General features: G+C 41.6%; 1 protein-coding gene across 1 annotated transcript in view; it reads left to right on the plus strand.

Moving 5' to 3' along the window:
• Ddc (dopa decarboxylase) overlaps positions 1-24,576 on the plus strand; it is a 104,344-nt gene that overhangs the window by 2,613 nt on the left and 77,155 nt on the right. The window contains exon 2 of the mRNA XM_074065502.1: positions 24,168-24,382. Within this exon, the coding sequence (XP_073921603.1) occupies positions 24,182-24,382 (201 nt within the window). The 5' untranslated portion in view covers positions 24,168-24,181. The remainder of the gene's footprint in view (positions 1-24,167; positions 24,383-24,576) is intronic.

The following is a 24,576-nucleotide window of genomic DNA, read 5'->3' on the forward strand; positions in this document are numbered from 1 at the left end:
ATTCAGTTAAGTTAAATTATAATTCAATAAAAGATAAGCAAATGTTGCTATTCATATATTTGGGCATTTTTTGAAAAGCTACTAAATAACCTCATGCAGCAAAGAAAAAAATGTATCAGAAATGAAAAGCTACTTATAAATGATAGTGAAAATGCTACATGTTAAAATGAGTTATCTATTGAAACCATACACAGAGGAAAGCATGTAGGGATGATGTAATGATGGGGTTTTTGTTTTGATTTCTTTTTGGAAGAACTGGAGTTTGAACTTAGGAACTCTCACTCGCTAGACAGGTACTCTACCATTTGAGCCATGCCCCCAGCCTCTCTACTCTATCTTTTTTTGTGTGTGTTGTAGTTATTTTTCCCATAAGATCTTGTACTTTTTGTTTGGGGCCAGCCTCAAACCATGATCCTCCTACCTATGCCTCCAGTCACACTCAGCATACTTGTTGCAATGAGGGTCTTTTTTTTTGCCTGGGCTGGCCTTGAACCACTATCTCCCCATCTCTGCCTCCCAAGTACCTGGGATTACAGGCCTGTGCACCATGCCTGGCCCAGAAAGCATGTAGTTTTAAATGTTTATATTAGAAAGTGAAAATGTCCCCAAATCAATGACATAGTAACTGAAATAAACACATTAGAAAAAGAACAACACATTAGACCTAAAGGTAATTGAATGGAGGCAATAATAATGTTTATGAGGAGAAATTAATGAAACAGAAGATAAAGTAGAACACAGAGAATTAACAAAAGGCTTAAGAAATGGAGGCTCATAAAATAGACATGGTACTGGTAATAGTAACTGCATATAAAAATAGAGAAGAATAAATAATATCATTATAATGGAGAGGGATACAATTATAGATCCAGTGAAGGAAGGATGCCATGAGTAAATCATTTTTAAAAACCTGTCATTAAATTTTGGTTGGGGTGCCTGCCTAGCAAGTATAAGGCGCTGAATTTGAATCCTATTACCACCACCACCGAAAAAAAAAAAAAAACTTGTCATGAAATTTACAACTGTGATAAAATAGTCTTGAATTGGGTTCAAGGAGAAAAAATACTCTAAATCACCCTAAAATAATTAAATTGATTCCTTAAAAAATTTCCTTAGTAATGAAGGGAGGCACAGATGACTTTTTATATGATTTCTAACACTCTTTTGGGGATTGAATAATTCCAAATATCAAAATTATACAACTGTTTGGAGAATCAAAAGACAAAGAACTGTCTTTGGACCAGTTCAAAGAACATATAGACTCTGACACTCAAAGTAGAGAAAGTCAGTTTTAGAAAGGAAAAACAATTTTACTTTCAAGACAGATGAAAAAAATTCTACACAAAATGTTAGCAACAAGATATTTGAAAATTTATTAACATGATTGGTTCAGTCATCTTTCTGCTACTGTAACAAAATACCGGAGATAATCAATTTCAAAGAGAAAGGGTTGTTCTGGCTTGTGGTTTGGAGGTTTCAGTCCATGGCTGGTTTTTGTTGTTGCTTTGGGCCTGTGGTGAGGCAGTACATCAAGGTGTGAGCACGTGACAAAGCCTACTTGCCTTGTGGCCAGATCAAAGGGAATGAAAAGGAAAGGGCTGGGGTCCCAATATTCCATCAAAGGCACAGGCCCAGTGGCCTAACTTGTACTAGGCTCAACCCTTGAAGGTTCCACCATCTCCCATAACACCATGGGCTTGGGACAAAGCCTTCAACTCAGGGGCTTCTAGGGAATATTCTAGATCCAAACTGTGGCTATCATTCATCATATTACAATGTAGAGGAAAAAGGATACATGGTTTTCTCTTTTTTTTGAGGTACTGGGGCTTGAACTCAGGGCCTTCACCTTGAGCCACTCTACCAACCCTATTTTTGTGTTAAGTATTTTTGAGATAGCACCTCATGAGCCATTTGCCTGGGCTGGCTTTGAACCATGAAGGCTTGAGCCACCAGTGCCCAGCTGCTTTTCTCTTTTGATGCAGAAATGTATTTGATAAACTTAAATATGTATTAATTGGAAAAGTAAGAACAGAAGAAAATCTAATACGGGATGTCCATTCCAATGCTATAGTTAACAATGAAATATCAGAAGCATTTTTTTAAAGTCAGCAGGATATGAATGTTCACTGCCACTACTTCCACTCAACCATATTTTAGGGGGATGGTTCTAGAATGCTTCCAAGCTTGATGGGGAATTTAAATTTTTAAAAATTTTCTAGTAGCCATTTTAAATATGTTCATATCATAATAGAATGAAAATAGAACTTTTGTGATATGACAATTAAAGTCAAGTGTAGTCCTACTCTAAAATTGTGTTTAATGGGGCAATTTTTTATACAGCTTCAGTGTTTAGGTCGTAAATTAATTAAGCATTCATTTCCTCAGTAGCATTAACTGCATTTCAAGAGCTCAGTGGTCACATGTGGCTCACGGCTGCCGTTATATTCTGCTCATCACCAGCACACCAAGGTGATGAAATAACTAAAAGTGTAAAGTACTATAAAGAAGCCTCAGTGTCACCATGCACACATGATAGGATAGTTTACATGGAAATCCACCTAAATTAACAGTTATTTAAACTTTTAGAAGATTATAGTTAGGTAGCCAGGACAGGGATCCACATATAAAACTCTTTCTCAGTTCTACCTGTTGTGCTGGTGGAGTGGCTCAAGTGGTAGAGAGCTTGCCCAGCAAGCATGAGGCCCTGAGTTCAAGCCCCATACCACATAAAAAGAGAGAGAGGGAGAGAATCAATTCTACCTATTAACTAGCAATAAACAGTTACCTTCTTTGATAACCAACCTGAAAGATCTATCCACACATTTATGAGAAATCACATTTCCAATTCTGACAATTACTTGTTTCTCGTGGAGTGTACTTATCTTATTGAAAAGGAATTTTTATATCATGGATCCTAACCCACAATTAGCAATATGTCTTTTAAGGGCCTCCCTCTACATTTCTAATTTTCAGAGTTTGAAGGACACATAATCTTTAAAAAAAAAAAGTAATGTTTGTTAGTCTTTTAAGGTTAGCCAAAGAAATGAATCTTTTAAGAAATCCTCTCACAATATCATTTAAAAAATTGCTCGTTGGTTTTCTTGAAAAGCTTACCTTTCACAATCAAGGCTTTAATCCATCAGGATTTGATTTTTGTATATGGAGTGAGGAAGGGATTCAACTTCATATCTCTGCAAGTCAACCAGTTGTCCTATTACATTTCATAGCATTCTTTCCTAGTGATTACGATGCCACATCTGTCCATTTTCCATATGGTGGGGGGTGTTCCTCCAGGCTCTCTATTCTGTTTAATTGGCCATGTGTCTACCTCTGCATCCAGCATACTTCATACAACACATACATACAGCTGCACCGTATTCATAACTGTTAGAGCAAGATTCCCTGTCATCTTCTCCATTCTCAGATGTCCACTGGCCTCTCTTAGACTTTTCTTTTTCCATTTATATTTCAGAGTTGAGATTTTGATGACTGTGGCATTGAATCTGCTCATCAGTTTGAGGAAAACTGAAGTACTTGTAATAGTGGAGGTTCTTATCCAGGAGTGGACATTTATTTCTATTTATTTAGGTCTTCTGTGTCTTCAAGTATTTGCATTTGAGCCTTGAACGTCTTTTGTTAACATCTTAGATTGGTGCCTATTGTTTTGTTTCTGGTATAAACTTTTACTTATTATCAAGACAGAGATGGGTGCCTCCTAAGTGTCAAAGGCAAAACTGGAGCCATCTATCCAGACACTGTGCCTGCTTTGTGACTTCCTACACCACCTCACGTTTTTTCATTTGTACATCTAAATAAACCTGGGATCTATTAACTCCTGCCATTTGCTCCCCTCCCAACCCCCACCCCCGCCAACTCCAATTTACTCTGCAAGCAAGGACTGCTATGATTTCTAAATGCACCTGAGACAGGTCCATGTTTCCCTCCAAACTTGCCAGAGGTTGCTCTTTCAACTCCAGGAGTCCAAGCTTGTTCCCTGCATGTCATTAACATCACAGGCTTCCTATCCAGCTGTTGCCTTGTATTTTATTAACTTATTCATAAAAACCTAAAAACTGTACATAATAATGGAGTACTATGTGATGTTTTGCCACATGTATACCTTGTGGACTGTTTAAATTATATTTATCACCTCAAACACTTGTCATTTCTTCTTTTTTTGGTAGTACTGGGGTTTGAACTCAGAGCCTCACACTTGCTAGGCAGGTGCTCTACCACTTGAGACACTCCACCAAGCCTTGTTTGTGTTGGAAATTTTTACCTGGGGAAATATTTGCCTGGGGCTGGCTTCAAACCACCACCCTCCTGATTTCTGCCTCTTGAGTAACTAGGATTACAGGCGTAAGCCACCAGCACCTGGTATGTCATTTCTTTATGGTACAAACATTTAAAATCCTTTCTTCTAGCTTTTGGAGAAATACAGTACACTGTCTTTTTAATTTTGACTTATAATACATTAATAATACAAGTAAGTTTCACTGTGATAATATCAATAATTCAATATGTCTGTCGTCATTGCCCTCCTGTGCACCTGCACATTAGTGTCACTCTGTCTTCCTGCAACTTAGTTCCCACCAGTCAGTCTTTCTGTCCTTGTGCCCACTATACTGCCAGCTCTGGTAACCACCATTCTCCTCCCAACTCCTATGAGGTCAGCTTTTTCAGAATCCATATGTGAGTGAGATCATGGAGCAGTGAAGACACAAACTTCAGACTAGGAGAAAAATATTTGCAAACTACACATCGGACAAGGGGTAATTCCCAGACTATCTGAGGAACCCACAAAATAGCAAAAAATAAATAACCCAATTTAAAAATGGGCAATAGACCTAAATTGACATTTCACGAAAGAATACAGACAAATCACCAACAGCTATGTGGAAAAAAATGGCCAACATCACTAATCGTTAGAAATGCCAGTCAAAACCACAGTGAGATATCAAGTGTGTCATCACACACCGCACAGTGAGCAGCTGCAGAGTTTCTGATCATTCTTCCATGAGCCACCCCCATCCCACAGTGGAACAGCAAGTAGATCCGGCTGTGCCCAGCAGTTACTGCCCTGCTGATGAGGAGGGTAGGGAGTGCCCTGTGGGGCAAGTCTTCACTGTGTGACCTTCTGTAAGTTTCCTCACTTCTTGGGCTCTCTGTTTCCTCATTTATAAAATGAGACTAATGATAATAGCTACCTCATAAAGAGGTTGTGAATCATTGAATACTCCTGTGAAAAAATTCCTGAAACAGAAGCTTTCAAATGTAAGGTATGCTTTATGAAATGGAATATTTACTTTTGCATTTTTCTCACTGCCCCCCCCCATCCCCAGGTAATCTGTGTCTGGGTGTCCACCTCTCACCATCGCTGGGCTTTTGTATGTAGGCTCTAGGGGGACATATGTGTTTTTCTGGGGGACCTGGTCGGGTTGGAGTCCCATATGCCTGGCCACCCTCCTCAACCCCCAAGTTTCTGTCCTTTCCTATCAGGGCCCCTCTTTCACATGGGGACAAAGGCAAGGGCAAGTCTAGGCTACTGTACCCCGGAGGATAAGAGAGGTGTGAACCCCAGGAGACCTCTACTTGTCCAGCTTAATGCTAGCCCTTCCTCCAGCACCCCTGCCCTCCTTTGTGGCTGACTGTCCCAGTCTGGGGGTGGTGAGCCATCCTCCCGCTGTCCCTGCTCCCCTGATGGTAGCACAGGGGTGGGTGGGGGTAGGGAGGGAAGGCCTGTCTGCACAGATGGGTCTAATCTCCTTACAGCCTCTGATGTCCTAGTGGTTGCTGCCTGTGTTGCCTGTGGAGGGAGCCGCCTGCATAGGGCTGCAGCCAGGGTCCTTCTCCACACCCATTCACCAGCTCCCTGTCCTGCACATGTAGGACCTGCACGTGATCTGCCCTGGAGGATTCTACCTCTGTCCCAGTCTTGATCCTTTGAAGAGATGCTGGCTAAAGCCACATGATGGACAGCTTTTCTTGGGGAATTCCTGACTATGGACTGTACCAGAATCTGGTGTGTGTGTGTGTGTGTGTGTGTTGCATGCAGTGTGCAGGCAGGTGTACTGTATGGGCATGTGTGCACACATACATGTGCCCATGAATGTCCACATGTGTGAGCATGCATGAGCACTAGTGTGTGCACATGCGTGCGTGTGTGTGGAGTCTTGTGTGTACATGTGTGAACATGTTTGAGAATCTGCACACGTGTGCATTTCCTTACATGTGCATGTTCCTCTCTATGCACGTGTGTGTTCCTCTCTGTGCATTGTGTGTGTGCTCCTATGTGCACATGTGTGTGCCTCTCTCTGTAGGTGTGTGCCTCTGAGCATTGTGTGCCTTTCTGTGCACATGCATGTGCTTCTCCATGAAACTGTGTGTGCCTCCCTGTGCACGTGTGTGCTTCTGTGCATTGTGTTTGCCTCTCCTGTGCACATTTGTGAGCCTCTCCGTGCACGTGTGTGTGCCTCACCATGCATATGTGCATGTATTTAGATAGAGGAACCTGCATGCTGCTGCTCATCTGAGTGGACCCTTGTTCTCCACCCCTCTTCCTCTGCACAGCTCAGTCGCCTTTTCTAGATTCACAGGACTCTGTTTGCACCTTAAAGAGAAACCAAGTGTGGTCCCTCAAACCCTGCTGATCAGCCTGGGTGAGGTGTTATCCCCATTACTGTCCAGTGAGTCAGACAACTCACCCCATGTTTGGATGCCAGTCAGATGGAGGGGAACACAACAGGACTGTGAAGGAGATGAACCTGAGTTTGAGTCCCAATCTACTCCTGGCTTTGCAGTCTCATGGAGGGGTAATAAGCGTGGCACCCTGAGTCTCTGGCCCCTGTGTCAGGTGGGACCCCCATATCCCCCTCTCTGAAGGATAGGCCCTGAGTGAGTAAGGCTCCTCACAGACCATGTGGTCCTGTCCTCACCCCAAGAATGGGGCCTGAGGTTTCTGAGTTACCAGGCAAATCCCTGGAAGCAATGACCCTGAGTTTGGATCCCATATAGCGAACAGAAACACAGAGTCCAGGTGGCTCAGGGTTCTCCCTAGCCGTCACAGGTCCCATGTTCCTTCCATCCTGCTGTGCTCGGGGATGGGCTCACAGCCTGTGGGGGCAGGAGGCGTGGGGAGGGCAGGAGACTCTGAGTAAATAATGCAGAGCAAGCCGTGCTGATTGGCTTCGGAGGCGGATACTTTGTCTACATAAATGGCAATCGCATCCTCTGTGCCTTTTAACTGTCACCAAGGAGAGGAGGAAGAGCGGTCAGAGAGGAGGCGACTCCCGGCTGCTTGTGAGTACTGCTCTTTGTCTATACAGCTCAGGGCTGACCCTTGTGCCCAGCTCTTAGATGTCCACGTCCCTGGGGCTAGAATGGAAGTTTGCAGTGGTTCTGGCTGTGTCAATTCCCTGTCCATCAGGGAGAAGGGGACACTGCTGGCTGCAATGACTGAGCACCCAGTGTACACAGGTGGCAGGGCTGCTTTGAGAACTTTCTGGGGAATTAGGTGACAGTGTAGATCAGCCTCATTTTTTTTAGTCATCTCTAAGTGACAAATCCAGCAAAGTGCTGGGATCTTCTGATAACTTTTTAGCCCTTATTCTGACTTACTTTGGCAACATGACCAAGTGAGGGGATCACTGGACTCCAGGACATGTGGGGCCCTTGAAGGCAGTGGGACAGGTGGTAGAAGGAGAAGGCTGTGGGGTCCCCAGTCCTGGATGTGCTCTATAGGTAGAAGAGAGCCAACAGCATTTTCCTACAAAGTTGCAGGAAAAGCCAGGCCCGATCTTATCAAGGCCAGGGCACACAGTAGGTACTAGCAATTGGCAGCTCTGTGATGGATGAGCAGGTGCTCTTTGGGGATATTAAAGATGCCAGAGAGAAACAGACTCTGTGTTTGGGGCCACCCAAGCTCCAACTGGCAGCCTGCAGCATTCCTAGGCCAAAACCAGCAGGCACCCCAGTGCAAAGAGGGTGTAGTACGTGGTAGAGTGTCTGAATATTTTTGAAGGAGACAAAATCATGTCATCTGCTGTGGTCTCCTCTCTTTTTTTCTGGGCACACAGTGGGTGGACCACTGCACACAGCTGGTACCAATAAAATAATGAAAATCAAACCTCCTTTCAAACGTCCAGACTGCCAAAGAAATGGCTGTGGCTATAATTAGCATTTATTTGAGCTGTTCATTATTCTGACGTTTTTGAGCCTGGGCCCCTCAGAAACTCAACTTGCGGCAAGTTTGGGGAAATACTACAGGGAAATTAGGCTGGTGGATATTTTAAATGAGAGGCCCTGGTGTTTTTCTTGGTATTCGTAGCATTTTTGAAAGAAGATACTCGCGGGACATTAATGCACCGCACAGGCCTATGGAACAGTGATTGGCACATGGGCTCAAAGGAATGGTTAAAACTCCACTGTGTTCTGAGGGATCGCTGAGGGTCCTCAGGCCAGAGGGAAACAGGTTCATATTCCAGTCTAGACAGATCCATGTGCATAAACCACTTTTGAGCTGCATAAACTTGGAAAAACCACTTGCTCCCCTGCATCTATGTCCTTATTTCCAAAAAGGGGTAACTATGTGCTCTACGGAGTCAATGCATAGAGAACAGACAGGGGCTTCCACCACGCCCTGTGTACAGAGACTATTGGTCACATTTTATTGTGGAAGAGGGAGGGACAGGCACTCCTCTCAGGCCACAGAGGGAAGCAGAGATGTTCAGCCTGTCTGTTTCCATGGGGATCTGCTCAGGCAGGTGGTGGCAGACGTGGGGGCTCAGTCCTCTTCCCTGAAGCCATGGTTTCCTGTGTGTGAATGGTCAGAATCCTTGGAACTGCACTTGGTCTTGCAGACACAGCTTCCCCCATTATAGGTGGGGGCCCCTGTTAGGGACTGGGGTATGTCTGTGGCTCTCAGGCTATTGTGACAGTGCTGGATGCCCAGGACAAAAGTGTAAGGGGCGGAGAGGATGGCACCCACTTGTGCACTTGCTGGTTGTGTGACCTTGGTATAACAGCAATAATAATATCTGGCAGGGGTTTTAAGAGTGTTGAATGAAGCCCAGTGCTGGAGGCTTATGCCTATAATCTTAGCTACTCAGGAGGCAGAGATCAGGAGGATCATGGTTGGAAGCCAGCCCTGGTAAATAAGTTCACGAAACCTTATCTCAAAAATACCTAACACAAAAAGGGCTGGCAGAGTGGCTCAAGGTGTATGCCCTGAGTTCAAGCCCTGGTACTGGAAAAAAAAAAAAGAGAGAGAGAGAGAGAGAGAATAGATTCCAGAGCAGAAGTTTAGGGCAATACTGATTTGTCTGGCTTCTTGGTCCATAAAATGTGGCAAACAAATGTCAGTGTATTTGGGGGATTGAACTTGAAAGCATCTCAAATGTAGGCTTCTTAGCTACACCAGGTGACAGTCCAGCAACTGTGCAAAAGAAGGATTAATGAGGATTTGTAATGAATGGAAAAGCCAATGTTTATCACTGACTGCTTATGAAAAAAAATTTTTTAAAAATCCTCAAAAGGGTGCCAAAGTATACCACGTAGATAGATTCACAGCAGTATCAGGTATGCATAATAGACAATAAACCAGCAGATGACATGGCAGGATGGTATGACTTCTATGAAAAGAGGCAACCAACTAGAACATAGCTTGAATACATGGCTGTGATCCTTTGTAAACTATTAATGTGACTTCAAGAGCATAAGTGAATAAGAAAAAACTTGAGGGGGAAAAAACAAGTGAAAAAATGTGTTTAAGGGGGAGAGAGATTGCTTTCTATCTGAGAAAACTTTCTCCTGGCATAATACTAAAATAAAATAGGAAAAAAGGAGAAAAGTTTAAATGAAAATTATTTGGTGGTTACCAGGCACCAGTGGCTTATTTCTGTAATTCCAGCTACTTGGGAGACTGAGATCAGAAGGACTGTAGTTTAAGGCCAGCCTGAGCAAATTGTTCTCAAGACCCCATCTCCAAGATAACCAGAGCACAATGGACTGGAGGTGCGGCTTAAGCAGTAGAGCACCTGCTTTACAAGTGCAAAGCCCTGAGCTCAAACTTCAGTCTTACAAAAAAAAAAATTATTACTTGGTGATACTTATTTAAAATTTAAAAAATAGCAAACATGAATAAAAGTGCTAAGACTTGAAAGATTTATTTTCAATTTCAACTTTGAATGGATGAGAAAAGCTAAGAGAGGGGGGCGTTCATGTTTATAATGCCCTGTCTGTAGCTTTCTTGTTCTTCTGGAAAGAAATTTAGCAACACGTAAAAAGAACTGTATGACTCACACCTATTAAGTGCACTGGGGAATTAACATGGCCTAGGACCAGCTCTGGCTGGGGTCTCATGTGTCTGATACTGTGTACTGCCCTCTCATCCTGGGCCGTGCCATTCCTAAGAGCAAATGCCTGCCGACCAGTGGGATGCACACAGTCACAGGAAAACATGAGCATCCTGCTCCCTGGTCTTAAGAGCATCAAAGTGCATCATGTCTACATAATTCTGCACGTTGTAACTAGACAGCAGAGAAATGTCAAGTGCACATTCTCACTACAACTGTTTGAATTTTCTATAGTCAGGGCTAAATTGAAAAAATTTCAATAGCCAGCCATTCTATTTTTCTTTGGAAATTGTACAAGCTGTGGATTTTTTTAGCCCTCTCCAGCTTAGGGCACAGAATGGCGGCAGAGATGTGATTAGAAATAGTAGTATTTTCCCAGGATAGAGCTGAAAATCATCACTGCAACTTCTACAGAGTTCCAGGCCATTGTTGGCTATGAAAATATTTAGATAAGGCATTGTTTATTAAATAGGGAACAAGTAAGAAATAATGTCCAAATAGCCCCTCCCCAGAACCTGCTCAAGATCTTAGACTTCCAAGGACACTGGCAATTCAATGTCTGTGGTTTATAAGCCACACACAGTGTGATATGCTGTCATCACAGGCCAAATGGACCAAGGCAGGGGCTTGACCATGGTCGGTCACACCTTAGCAAAGAGTTGCCCAAGCCCATTCCCTTCTGGGCTCCATTTGAAATGAACTTGATCTCTCTGCAATCCAGGTACCAGGAAACTTCTGTGCCCGACATGATCCCTGGATGGCACTTGGGAACTCAGGAGTGCACCTGCCTCTCAGGGGGTAACTGGGTTGTCATTTCTAATGAGCAAGCTGCACTAGCCCAGCTTTTATGAGGCTTTGTCAACTCAGTGGAATTTTAAAATTTGTCAAGGATGCTCTGTGTGTGAGGTAGGGCTTCCTCTCCAGTGCCTCTGAGAATAAGGCTACCCAAGTTGAGCTGTGACCTGACCTTGCTAGCTGTGGGGTCTTGGTCAAGGTGCTTATCAAAGACCTATGTTTTGAAGGCTTGGTCCAAAGGGGCTGTTATCAGGAGGTGATGGAACCTTTAGGACTCTAGTGGGAAGGTCTTTATGTCACTGACGGAGTGCGCTTGAAGTGTACAGTGGCATCCTGATCTCTTCTTTCCTTCCTGGCCTCTGATGTGAGTCATTTGCTCCACCATGTGCTTTCACTGTGATGTGCTGCCTTGCCAGAGGCCCAAAACAAGGGGCCACTGGATCATGGATTGATTCAGCTTCTGAATCCTTAAGCCCAAATAAATCTTTTCTTTTTATAAGCTAATTATCTGAGGTATTTTGTTATAGTAATGTAATTTTATGAAGATTAAATAAGAGAATACATGTACAGAGTTTAACATAGTACCTGGCACATGTAAGGCAGATGCAAAGGTTTTCTTTAGCATGAAGGACAGGAAACCTGCCTTGGCTTTGCTACCAGCTAGCTCCAAATCTCCTAAGGCCCTTCATGTATTTGAGTTTCAGATTCTCCCCCTGTAGAATAAGGGTAGTAATACCACCTACTGAGAGGAGTATTATATGAGTGAAAGCCAGCATCCTACACGTCTGACTCTCCCTCTCCAGTCACTTGCAGACTGTGTTTCTCAGGCTGCTGAGACCTCAGGTTTCTGGAGGGCCTTGCCAATGGGAGGCCTCCTGGGAGTTCAGAAAGCAACCCCGACCGCATACTCCCACAGGAACACACTGCTTTTTGTAGCTGGCCCATCCTCTGCGTCTGCTCTAGGCAAGCCTGACAAAGGGGTGACCTTGTGCTCTGCTCTGGCCCCTGGCCCCAGAAGCTCAGCTTGCTATGGAGCTCTGCCCTCTAGTCCGGGATAGAACTGGGATGTGGAGGCTCAGAGAGGTTCCCTAACCTTATCTGAAATCACTATCTGATAAGTAAGGAGGATAAAACTGACTATGGACTTTTCCCTCCCATGGGAAAATTTAGACAAACTTGCTTCTTTTTCTCAATAAAATACCTTTAGTAGAATTATATTAAAAAAAAGAATTATATTTCAATAAAGACCCAGTAAGAAAAGCAATTTTAAACTGTTTCTCTATATAATGGCAATTTACAAAAAATACATTTGTTAATAAAATCCAAAATAAGAGAAAGTTGAATGCATATTATACTTAGGACAGATTGAAACAGATTAAAGTTACTGTGTATAAAAATCTTTTGCTTCAGTCCTAAGTAGAGGCTGATTCTTTTCTTTCTTTCTTTTTTTGTTGGGACTGGGATTTGAACTCAGGGCTTTGCACTTGCAAAGCCAGGTGCTCTACCACTTGAAACACACCTCCAGTCCATTTTGCTCTGGTTATTTTGGAGATGGGGTCTCTCAACCTATTTTCCTGGGCTGGCCTCAAGCCAAGATCCTCCTGACCCCAGCCTTCCAACTAAGTAGGATTATAAGTATGAACCATCAGTGTCTTTTAGAGGCCAACTCTTGAAGCCTTCATTTTACTAAAACTTGGTTGAGATAAGAATATTGGAAAACTGGTTTTCTTAGAAGTGATAGCAAAAGAGATGGGAGGAGAAAGGAAAGAGAACAAAAGCAACAGTTCTATTACATTAGCTCTACAATAAGAATCATCCTAAAAATGTTTACATACATGTATATGCATATGCAAAAAAGCCTTAAATTAAGCATGCCATAAATGTCAATTTAAGCATACATAGATGTTTTAAATAATTTTATTGGTATATAATAGTTGTACAGGGGGATACCTTGTGATATTTACATATGTGCTTACACTATATCTTAATTGTATTTACCCTCTCCATTGTTCTCTTCCCCTCTACTCCTTTCTTAGAACAATTTCAACAGGTTTCATTCTTCTATTTTCATATATGGATACAAAATACATCCACCATATTCCCCTTCATTCTTCCTTTTCTTGTGCCCACCCCCCACACTGATACTCACCCCCAGAATAGACTTATTTTCACCTCCCGCCCTTCATTTTGTTTAATTAAGTATGTATTGATAGTCACGGAGGTTCCACCTTGGTGTTTCAGGTCTGTATATATCATTTTTTAATCGAGTTAACCCCCCCATTACTTGCTCATTCTCATCACAGTGCTCCCCTAATATTCAACAGCTTGCAGTACAATGCATTATATTATATTCATATATAGATGGATTGTTTCACTGTTTTTCATTCTCTAGCATTTTCTTTCTCTCTCCAACCTCCCACAGCCCTTCAGATGGACTCACTAATACAATTTTATTCTCTCTCTTACCATAAATATGTGTAAATGGTGTGTACATAAATATATATACATATATACACACACACACACATTTAACCTCTATAGGTCTAGCTTCCACATATGAGAGAAAACATGTGACCTTTAATTTTTTGAGTCTGGCTTACTTCACTTAACATGAAGTTCTCCAGTTCCATCCATTTACCTGCAAACAACATAATTTCATTCTTCTTTATGGCTGAATAAAACTCCATTGTGCATTTGTACCACATTTTCTTAATCATTCATCAGTTGTGGAGCATATGGGCTACTTCCAAAGTTTGACTGTTGTAAATAGTGCTGCAATAAACGTGGGTGTTCAAGTGGTTCTGTCAAATCCTGGAGCACATTCCTTTGGACATATGCCCAGGAGTGGTATCGCTGGGTTGTATGGTAGTTCTATTTTTAGTTTTTTATGGGACCTCCATATTGCTTTCCATAGCAGTAGCACTAATTTACATTCCCACCAACAGTAAGCATGCATAGATTTAAGAGCTCAAGAAAATATAAAAATTTTAGTGGCCACAAGTACATTGGTCAGTTATTTCTAGGTGTCTAAATACTGTGCAAACATTTACAGAATTAAATGTGTGTAAGTTTAGCACATGCAAAATGACCAGTTAATGCTCTCTTTTACCCAAAATACATTGCAGTAAATCTTTGACATATAAAAATGGTCAATGAAATTTTTGGTATTCCTGCTACTTGTAATTAATAACATTCAGGAAAAAGACCCCTGCCATTTGGGCAATCCTGCTATTAAAAATTTAGCCTACAATTACTTTTCTTGACCAAATTAGTTTTATTGTATATCTGAGATGCAATTGTGCATTAGGAAATAAGGCTATTCCAAGTTATGGAAAGAGCCAAGATGCCCCACCACTGATGAATGGATTAAGAAAATGTGGTATCCATACACAATGGAATTTTATGCAGCCATGAAGAAGAACGAAATGTTATCATTCGCTGGTAAATGGATGGAATTGGAGAACATCATTCTGAGTGAGGTTAGCCTGGCCCAAAAGACCAAAAATCGTATGTTCTCCCTCATATGTGGACATTAGATCAAGGGCAAACACAACAATGGGATTGGACTCTGAGCACATGATAAAAGCGAGAACGCACAAGGGAGGGGTGAGGATAGGTAAGACACCTAAAAAACTAGCTAGCATTTGTTGCCCTTAACACAGAGAAACTAAAGCAGATACCTTAAAAGCAATTGAGGCCAATAGGAAAAGGGGACCAGGAACTAGAGAAAAGGTTAGATCAAAAAGAATTAACCTAGAAGGTAACACCCACGCACAGGAAATCAATGTGAGTCAACTCCCTGTATAGCTATCCTTATCTCAACCAGCAAAAACCCTTGTTCCTTCCTATTATTGCTTATACTCTCTCTACAACAAAATTAGAAATAAGGGCAAAATAGTTTCTGCAGGGTATTGAGGGGGTGGGGGGAGAGTGAGGGGGTGGAGTGGGTGGTAAGGGAGGGGGTGGGGGCAGGGGGGAGAAATGACCCAAGCCTTGTATGCACATATGAATAATAAAAAAAAATTTTAAAAAAAGGAAATAAGGCTATTTAAAATCATTGGCACTATCTGAGTGTAAGAGATCTAAAATTTTGACTTTTGTCAGTGCTATACAGCTATTAAGTTACCTAGTCAAAAATTCTAAGTTGTGTTCCAAGAGGAAAAGGTGAATTAGTATGTATATATGACATCTGTATAGCAGTGATTTTTTTTTATATATTAAGTGTGTTTATGTTCCCTAAACATATAAGCCTTCTGAAATGCAAGCTCAGGAAGAAACTTTACCAAGCAGGTGTCCTCCAAGTTAAAATTGTTAGCGATGCTAGGCTTTTGCAGGCTTGTGTCCATGTGTTCCTCACTGGGACAAGGAAAGCTTAATGACGTTGATATAATGCTGTCAATCATAACTTATCCAGAAATGATACATGCAGTGAAAATAACTAGACTATTCAAAAAAATTAAAATCTTAAGAGCTGTTTCAGATTTACAAAAATTGAGCAGGAAGTAGATTTTCTGTATTTCTCCCTTCCCCCCACAATAGTTCCAGTATTTCTGACACAAATTTTCACTGAGGGCAAGCTCTGCCTTGGACATTTAGCATATAGCCTTAGGCATCTTCCCACAATCCTCTAAGGAGGTGCTTCATGTCTGCTTGCCTTTGCAAAAGCCAGCAAGGTTAAAGGTTAAAGGTGAAAAGTCACACAAGTGTCAATTGCCCCTTGACCTCAGATCTTTGTGACCCATGGCCTCTCCTAAGCTGGTTTTGATTATTCATGTGCTTGATAATCACCACAAAAATGCTCACGTAAAGCTTAATAATGATTGTTTGACCAGTGTCTTAAGAATTAAAAAGAACTTGGAGGATCTATTCTTTCAATTATTAGAAATCTCTCGAGACCAGAAACTTCTTCATGGTTTTGATTGGAAGCACAGAGAATTCACAGAGAACACGTTTGTGAAGAAGCCAGTCAATGCAGGGGTCTATCAACCTAATTAGTTTTGTGCCCAGATTTATACACATATGCTGTAGGTAATGGAAGAGACACAGATCCCTGTAGCCCCCCAGGAATCCGTGTTCTTCGAAACAGAAATTAGGGTTCATTTTTTTCTGGAATAGTATAAAACAATGTCAACATGCTCCATCAAGATGAGAAATGAAAAGTCTAGAAAGGCTAAAACCAAGTCTCCAGTGTCCCAAGGTTTGAAGTAAATGGTGTCTTGTGTGAAACGACAGGCAGGGCTATGGGCAGTTTGGAGCACTTTGCTGTTGTCCTAGCCCTTGGCACACAAAGAACTTCGTCACTCCCACTCCACAGTGGGCCTGAGTTGGATTCTGGGCAAATGGCTGTGACAGAGGATTTCAAGGAGTGAAATCTCCATGCAATAGAGAATAGAGGTTGAAGGCAATGGTCAGGGTCCCTGTTGTCTCTGTGACACTTTTTTGTGGCAGAGATGTAACAAGCTGATGGTTTTGGCTGTCTTAAAAGTAGAAAGTATGGCCCAATATGTTACATAGCAGAATTAAAATATTTAGGAAACCAACTCCAATTTGTGCATGCATTTGTTCATTCATTCTCATTCATAAAATATCCACAGTAATTTACTGTGGTTCCTGAGAACACGAAAATAAATGGGTGCTGAAGAATTTCCTTGGAGAATCCCAGAGTGGGCAAAGGATTTCAGTGAGAGAGAGTACAATAAAATAAAAAAAAGATGAGTGTCAACAACATCATAAAACATAACATCTGTGAAGGTAGAAGATATAAGGATACATACTAAAAGCTGTCGAACAATGGGGTATGGGGGGCAAATAAAGGGTAAGAGAGAGCAATGGAAGGGGTTGAATGGATCAAAGTAAAGTAGACTCACAACAGGGACACATTGAGAAACTCCTTTGAACATTGCCTTAAATATTAATAATGAAAGACAGGACTGTGAAATAGGTACGGAGTATGTGTGTATGTGGGTTACTTGTGAGAGGGGGAGGGTGAACGAAGGAGATTTAGGTGAGGGAATATGGTGGATGGACTTCATATACTTACATGAAATAGAACAAAGAAACCTCTTGCAATTGTTTTAAGTGGGGCGGGGAGGGAGTCAAGGGAGAGAGACAGTGGGGTGATCTAACAAATGTACAATATAAGCCTATTTGGAATTGTCAGAATGAATACCCCTGTATAAGGAATATATCATAATAAAAATTAAAATAAAATAATCTCACAATTGAGGCTTGATCAGGAGGTCTGAGAGAGCTCAGGGGACTTTGTGTCTTCCCGAAGTATGTGGGGTTGGAGCTGTGCCCTGACTCTCACTGATCTAATAAAACATGGAGCTAGAAATCCAGGGAGGTGACAGGCTCACCATGCACACAGCACACAGCAGGGGCCGAGTGTAAAATCCATGGAGTACAGCTGCTGCCGACATGGATCAGATTAGATCAACAGAACTGCTTTCCACGGCCTGGAGAGGCATAAGCCATTGCCATTATCACAGTCTACATCTCTCAGCTAATATTTACCCAGCTTGAGGGCATGAAATATCAAACAGCTCCAAAATGAGCAGAGGAGTCTCTGTGGCTTTGCTCTAAGCTCCTTCTGAAAAATGTCTTGGTGGGAAAGAATCTGCAAATAAATGACAGAGAATGCTTTTCAAAAGGAACAACCAGGTATTCTCTTGCAGTTTGGGATTATTTCCTTTGGCTGCAAATTGGTATCTGTTTGTTTGTTTCCCAAGCTGCCCTGTTTTAGCCAAAGTATGATCTCGCTCCCATTAGAAAGGGATTACAGGTGTGTCCCATGCATACCTTTGAGAAGCCAAGAGGATACCAAGTCCTTACTCTGAAACTTCATCTTGCTGCTTGGCATGTGTCTGCCCTCCATAGGGAAAAGAGAGATTGCTAGAATATTTACTTAAAAAGGCCTTTCTACTAGTCACACATAGGTCCAAACCATCAAGAAAAGGTCATGAAGTTTTGCCATATGAAATTAAAATTCTTAGAAGTCAGAATAAAATCATGGCTAAAATTAGGTCAGACAAAAATGTCTGCAAAACATGTCATTGTCATAAGGGTGGAAGTATTAACATATCAGAACTCTTGCAATGAAATGCAAAACATCTAACACCTTAGTGGAAAAAAATACAATCAGTAAGCAATTCATAAAAGAAGAAAACCCAATGGCAAAAAACATGGAAAAGTGTTCCTATTTTTTTCAGCAATACTAGAGTTTGAACTCAGGGTCCTGTACCTGCTAGGTGTTCTACCACTTGAGCCACATTCCCAGTCCCTTATTTGCTTTAGTTGTTTTTCAGATAGGGTCTTATGGTTTTGCCCAAGGTTAGGCTTAAACCACAATCCTTCTATTTATGCCTCCCAGTAGCTGAGATCATAGGCTTGCACCCTACGCTTGGCTTATTAGTTGAAATGGGGCCTTCTTAACATTTTGCCTGAGCCAGCCTCAAACTTCAGTTCTCCTGATCTCTGCCTTCTGAGTAACAGCGATTACAGACATGAGCCACTTTCCTGGCCTGTTCAATATTATCAATCAAGCAAAATAAAATCATTAATACTTATAAGACTGGCAAAACTTACAATTAACACCAAGACAGCAGTTATACGGTAAAATGAACATTCTTATGCACTCCCTGCTGGGAGAGTAACTTGGTGACTATAATTTCTAGAGAGAATTTTGCCAACATCATTTAAAAACACTAAAAATATTTATCTCTAGAAGAATTTGTCCTAAATATTATAAAGTATTTTCCTTTTTAGAAATCTTAAAAGCAATATAAAGGGTGCAAAAATGTAAATAAAGGGTTGTACATTTCAGTGTTAGAAAGAAAAACTAACAGTCACCCCCTCACTTATTCACAGAGTGATACAGTTCAAGACCCTTGTAGCTGCCTGAGAGCAAGGTAGTAATGAACCCTAGGTGTACACTGTTTTTTTCTTCTGTATGTAGACCTATGATAATGATTAATTAATAAGTTAGGCACAGTATGAGATTAACAATAATAACCCAACGGAATTACTGTATTAAGTAAAATAAGGGTTATTTGAACACAAGCCCTGCTATATTGTGACTGTGGATCTGATAACCAAGTAACTAGTGGGCGGGCAGTATATACAATGAGGATACTGTCCAAGGAGATGATTTATGTCCTGAGTGGGACACAGCAGGAAGGTGTAAGATTGCATCATTCTTACTAAGAACAGTGCACAATTTAAAATTCATAAATCATTCATTTTTGGAATTTTCCATTTAATATTTTTGGGCTGCAGTGGATTGCAAGTAACTGAAACTTCAGAAAGTGAAGACACAGTTAAGTGTGGGGGTGGGGAGGCCCTGCTGTAACTGGTATTTATTGAGTGATTGTTTTGTGTCACTGTTCTAAGCCGTTCCCATGTACTTATCACATAAAATTTCTTCAAGGTAGTACTATTTAGTATGATCAGGATTTTTTATTTTAGTTAAGGAAAATGAAGGTAGGCACCATAGTTATTTAGGCAACTTGTACAACTATGTACTAAACACAAGAATTCAGGTCTGACTCTGAGATCTTCTGCTCTCAATCCTGCAGTGTCAGCCCCTGGGAATCCACCCAGTCTTCCCATTAATGTAGATGGAACCTGGAAAGAATCCAAGGATCAGTACTAGAGGTGTGCCTTGTGGATATAGCCCATCATGTGATGAAATAGCATGCAATTGTGAGAAATCCCACACAGAAAAAGATTTATCAGCAGAGAAAAGGTGGTCTGTAACTGCATAGTGAAAAAAAAATGAACCAGCAAAAGCAGCTGCAGCCTGAGACATTTAGATTGGATTGAAATCGTGCCACTTTCAAGTAACTTCAGTTTGAGTGAAAAGGTTCATTCTGTGTGCAAAATTTGAAATGAAGCACTTCAAATTAATAATTAATTTTCAAAGCTACAGGCCCCTAGGAACTCAAAACTAGAGGCTTTTTACCATAGGTGGCCCTGATTTTTGAGTGATAAGTAGGACTGTCCTCCACCGCTGTTTGTTATAAAAAGTGCAAAGAATGGCCATAAAAGAAATGCAAATCAAAACCAGGTTAAGATTCCACCTCACTCCTGTTAGAATGGCTACCATCAAGAACACAAACAACAACAAATGTTGGTGAGGATGTGGAGAAAAGGAATCCTCATACATTGTTGGTGGGAATGTAAATTAGTACAACCACTATAGATAACAGTGTGGAGACTCCTCAAAAAAACAAGAAATAGAACTGCCATATGATCTAGCAATACCACTCCTAGGGATATACCCAAAGGAATGTAAGTCAGGTTACAATGAAGACACTTGCACACCCATGTTTATTGCAGCATTATTCACAATAGCTAAGCTATGGAAACAATCAAGATGCCCCACTACTGATGAATGAATCAATAAAATGTATTTATATACAATGGAATTTTATTCAGCCATAAAGAAGAATGAAATTTTGTCTTTTGCAGGCAAATGAATGGAACTGCAGAACATGATCTTAAGTGAAGTTAGCCAGGTTCAGAAAGCCAAAGGCCACATATTTTCTCTCATACAGACCTAATACAAATACAGCAATATTATGAAAAACAGGTCACACTAAGGGGAGGTTACTTATGAGAGAGGGAAGGTAAAAGAAGGAGGTTAAGAAGGTGAATATGGTTGGTGTACTTTCTATACAAAAATGAATATAGAATTTTTAAACCTGATGAAAACACCACAGGAAGGGAACTAAGATAGAAAGGAGAAAAATAGAGGGGATGAGCCAATTCAGATTATAGTACATATTTACATGGAAATGTCACAATGAAACTCCCTGTATAGCTATCTTAAACAAACAAAAATGTCATTTAAAAAAAAAGAGAACAGAAAGGTAAAATAGGTCTTGTCTTGGGGGGTGGTACCAGTGGGAGGGAGAAGGATATAAGGAAAGGGTGTAAGAGGATGAATATGGTGGAATGTAGTATACTCATGTGTGAAAATGGAAAAATGAGACCTGTTGAAACTATTCCAGGAATGGGGGGAAGTGGGATAAAGAAGAATAATGGAAGGGGTGAGTTCAACTATGATATAATGTAAGAACATTTGTAAATGTCACAATGTACCCCCAGTACAACAATTTAAAATAAAAGATGGCAGCAGAATGTTGGGTGGTTGGTGTGGTTTTCCTTGACCTGTTAATTTGCATTTGCCGACACTATAATATACTCTTATCTGTGTTCCAGTCACTGTCACTCAAGCATCACTGGCTGAGAAACTAATTTTAATGTGGGACTGGATGCAATGATGAGGCTGAGGCAGCCAGTACTGCTACTATACCTCCTTCATTTAGCAGAGAACCCGCTAAGGAAAAAAAATTTAGAGAGAAGGCCAAGGAAGGCTGAGGAGGGAAAGGTATGTTCCAGGAGGATCACCCTGGACACTCCTCCCTCCTTGACCAAACCTCAATCTGTCTGAGCCAAGTTTAGCAAAGAACCCTGGCAAGCCAATTTGGTACCAATCTTCTACCTTTGGTTTCTAGTCAAGCTCTGCTGCCTCCTCTCTTGAGTCTTCCTCTCAGAAACTGATCCCTGCTGTGGTGATTCATCTTGGTTATCTGTTTGATTAGGTACCTGATGAAGTACGCTTCTAAGTGTGTCTATGAGTTGTGTTCAGAGAACATTGGCACCTAGGTCAGTGAACTAAGCTGGGAAGATCCCCCATGAATGTGGGGGGCACTGTCCAATAGGCGGGGGCCTGGAAGGAACAAATTGTGGAAACAGGAAGTTCATCAGACATCAAGCAGTGGGGTGTTTTGCAGCTACCAACACCTGTGGACATCAGACTCCAGCTTCTTTAGCCTTTCTTTGTGGACTCATACCAGTGAGTCTTCAGGAAGCTTCTGGGTCTTTGGCCTTAGCCTGGGGCTTCATCATTGGTTCATCTTGTTCTGAGGCTTCCAGCTCCTGGGACTGGGAAGTTAACCAGGTTCTACACCCCACAGCCTACAGACAGGTTCATTGTGGAACCTCCAATTGTGTGAGCCAATCCAATAAATCCCCTTTTAATAATTACCATATTCTATTGGCTCTGTTCCTCTAGAAAACCCTGAACAATACACCTGCTCTTTGGCTATCATTCCTCATCTGTCCCTGTTATTTGAAAGTTGAGGTTGCTCTCTGTCACCCATGTAATAGTCTTGGATAAAATCTGTCTTGCCCTTTTTAATAAGGTCTGGGGAATGATTTCCAATGCCTTAACATCACAAAAATTTCAAAAATGGGAACAATGGGGGAACATGTAGACATGTTAGGAGTATGACATTGAGGTCATCCTCATTGTTAATACAAGATGTTGACTTACCCCTGAGCACTTATTCTCATGGGAAAATTCACGCTGAATTATGAAGCTCTGGACTAAGAGAGGGATTCAGAAATGTAGAGGAAACATTCTAGAAGGCCATGAGTTTAATTTTGACAAATAGGATTCTAGGTGCTGTCCAGTGATCCTGTTTTTTAATACATACCTTGTTTATTATCCACAGATTCCATGTATGCAAATTCTCCTACTTGTTAACATTTATCTGTAGATTTCAAATTAATATTCATGGTGCTCTGTGACTATGTGCAGAGTACTGAAACATGTCAATCACTCGAAGTGCATGTTCCCAGGTGAGGTTGAACGTGGTGGTATTCTGCCTTCTGGTTTTCAGCTCTGATGATGTAAACAAGTGTCTGTTTTTCAGTTTACTAATGCCACATGGTTTACCTTATTGTGCTTTCTCTTGCTGATCTTTGCTGTTTAACATTGCCCTCAAATGTATTGCAGAAGTGTTGTCTTACGATCCTCTATACACGAAGGCTACAGTATCCCTTACAGAGAAGATACCTATTACATAAGCTTTCTTCAGGCCTGAGTGGCTGGGAGTACAATGTTATTGTCTCAATCTATATTATATAAGGTGTCTTTAAGAAGAAGCACACAAAAAGTGTTGCATAAAAAGGTTGACAAAAAAGTTCTGATCACTTTTCAGAAGCCTAACTGCATTTTCCCTAGAACTGGTTCAGTGATTGCTAATTCAAAGTTCATGACAATTTTGTAGGACATAACACAAATTATGATGATTGCCTAGTGTGACTTATGAGATGGGAAAAGAGCATTATTTTGAAGAACAGGTCATACACAGACGTGTAGGTCTGCCTGGAGGTGGAACACAGAGGGGAGGGAAGGTGACATTTCTATTTTGTAACTGAGGCTCAGAGAAGTTAGACAGCCCCACTAGCAAGTGATGAAGCCAGGATTCCAACCCAGATTGTGTGGGATCTACAGGCACTTGAGACTCAGGCCTGCTTCAAGACACCTGGTACCTAGAATGTGTCATCAGATGCTGCTCAGAGGAACTGAGTCGCTGATATCTGATTGTAAATAATTTAGCCACCCCAAATAAAGTGTACCCCTATCATTCCTGTGTCTACCAAAGGTAAGTCACGGGTATGGAGGAAAAGTTTCCTTGATTTTGTTTGGGAGTAGGCAATATGGTGCCACTTTTTTCTCAGGGCACAGAGTGGCTCAGCCAGGTGTAAAGAGGACCAGCTTCCATGGCTGATGTTCCATTACCCCCTCCTCAGAGGTCAGCATCTCTATCTTCACCTCTCAACTGAGGAGTGAGGATCAAGGGTGGAGTGCATCTCTGTCAGATGTTTAGAAAAGGGCAGAAGCAGAACTTGGACCAGCAATTGCCATTAAGGTTGGACGGAACCATGAGTGCTTCTGTGCCTGTTACTTATGTGAAAGAAAGCACTGTGTTGCCATCTGTTAAGTAGCTGATAGGAAGAATGAGCATTTTGGTGCAGTGTGCAAATCCAGGGTCAAGTTCACCTTATCCCCACATGGAAGGAAAGTAACCTTGACTGGGTCTGGATAGCCTCTAGGGTGTAGGGATCACTGTTCAGGTAGCAGTACCTGTCTGCTTGCTTGGAATTGCCTCCTTTCCAGTTTCAGGGAAGTAATGTTTTGCCAACTGGCTTCTGTTCTCTCTGTAGGTAGCCCAGTCACCATGAATGCAAGTGAATTCCGGAGGAGAGGGAAGGAGATGGTGGATTATGTGGCCAACTACCTGGAAGGCATCGAGGGACGTCAGGTCTATCCTGATGTGGAGCCTGGTTACCTACGGCACTTGATTCCTGCCACCGCCCCCCAGGAACCAGAAAAGTTTGAGGATATCATCAATGACGTAGAGAGGATAATCATGCCGGGGGTGAGTGTGTATCTAAGGTCAGAGACAAGGAGGATTTGTGCTAATGCAGCACTTGCTGGACCCCAGGCAAGTCACAACAGTTAGGTTGGAGAGAACTTATCATTTCTATTTTGCAATGGAGGAAACCAAGTTTCAAGGATGTTGGGTGGTCCACTAGCAAGTGATGGAGCCAGAATTCTAACCCAGATTGTGTG

Source organism: Castor canadensis, chromosome 2 (genome assembly GCF_047511655.1).
Source record: "Castor canadensis chromosome 2, mCasCan1.hap1v2, whole genome shotgun sequence".
Taxonomy (NCBI): domain Eukaryota; kingdom Metazoa; phylum Chordata; class Mammalia; order Rodentia; family Castoridae; genus Castor; species Castor canadensis.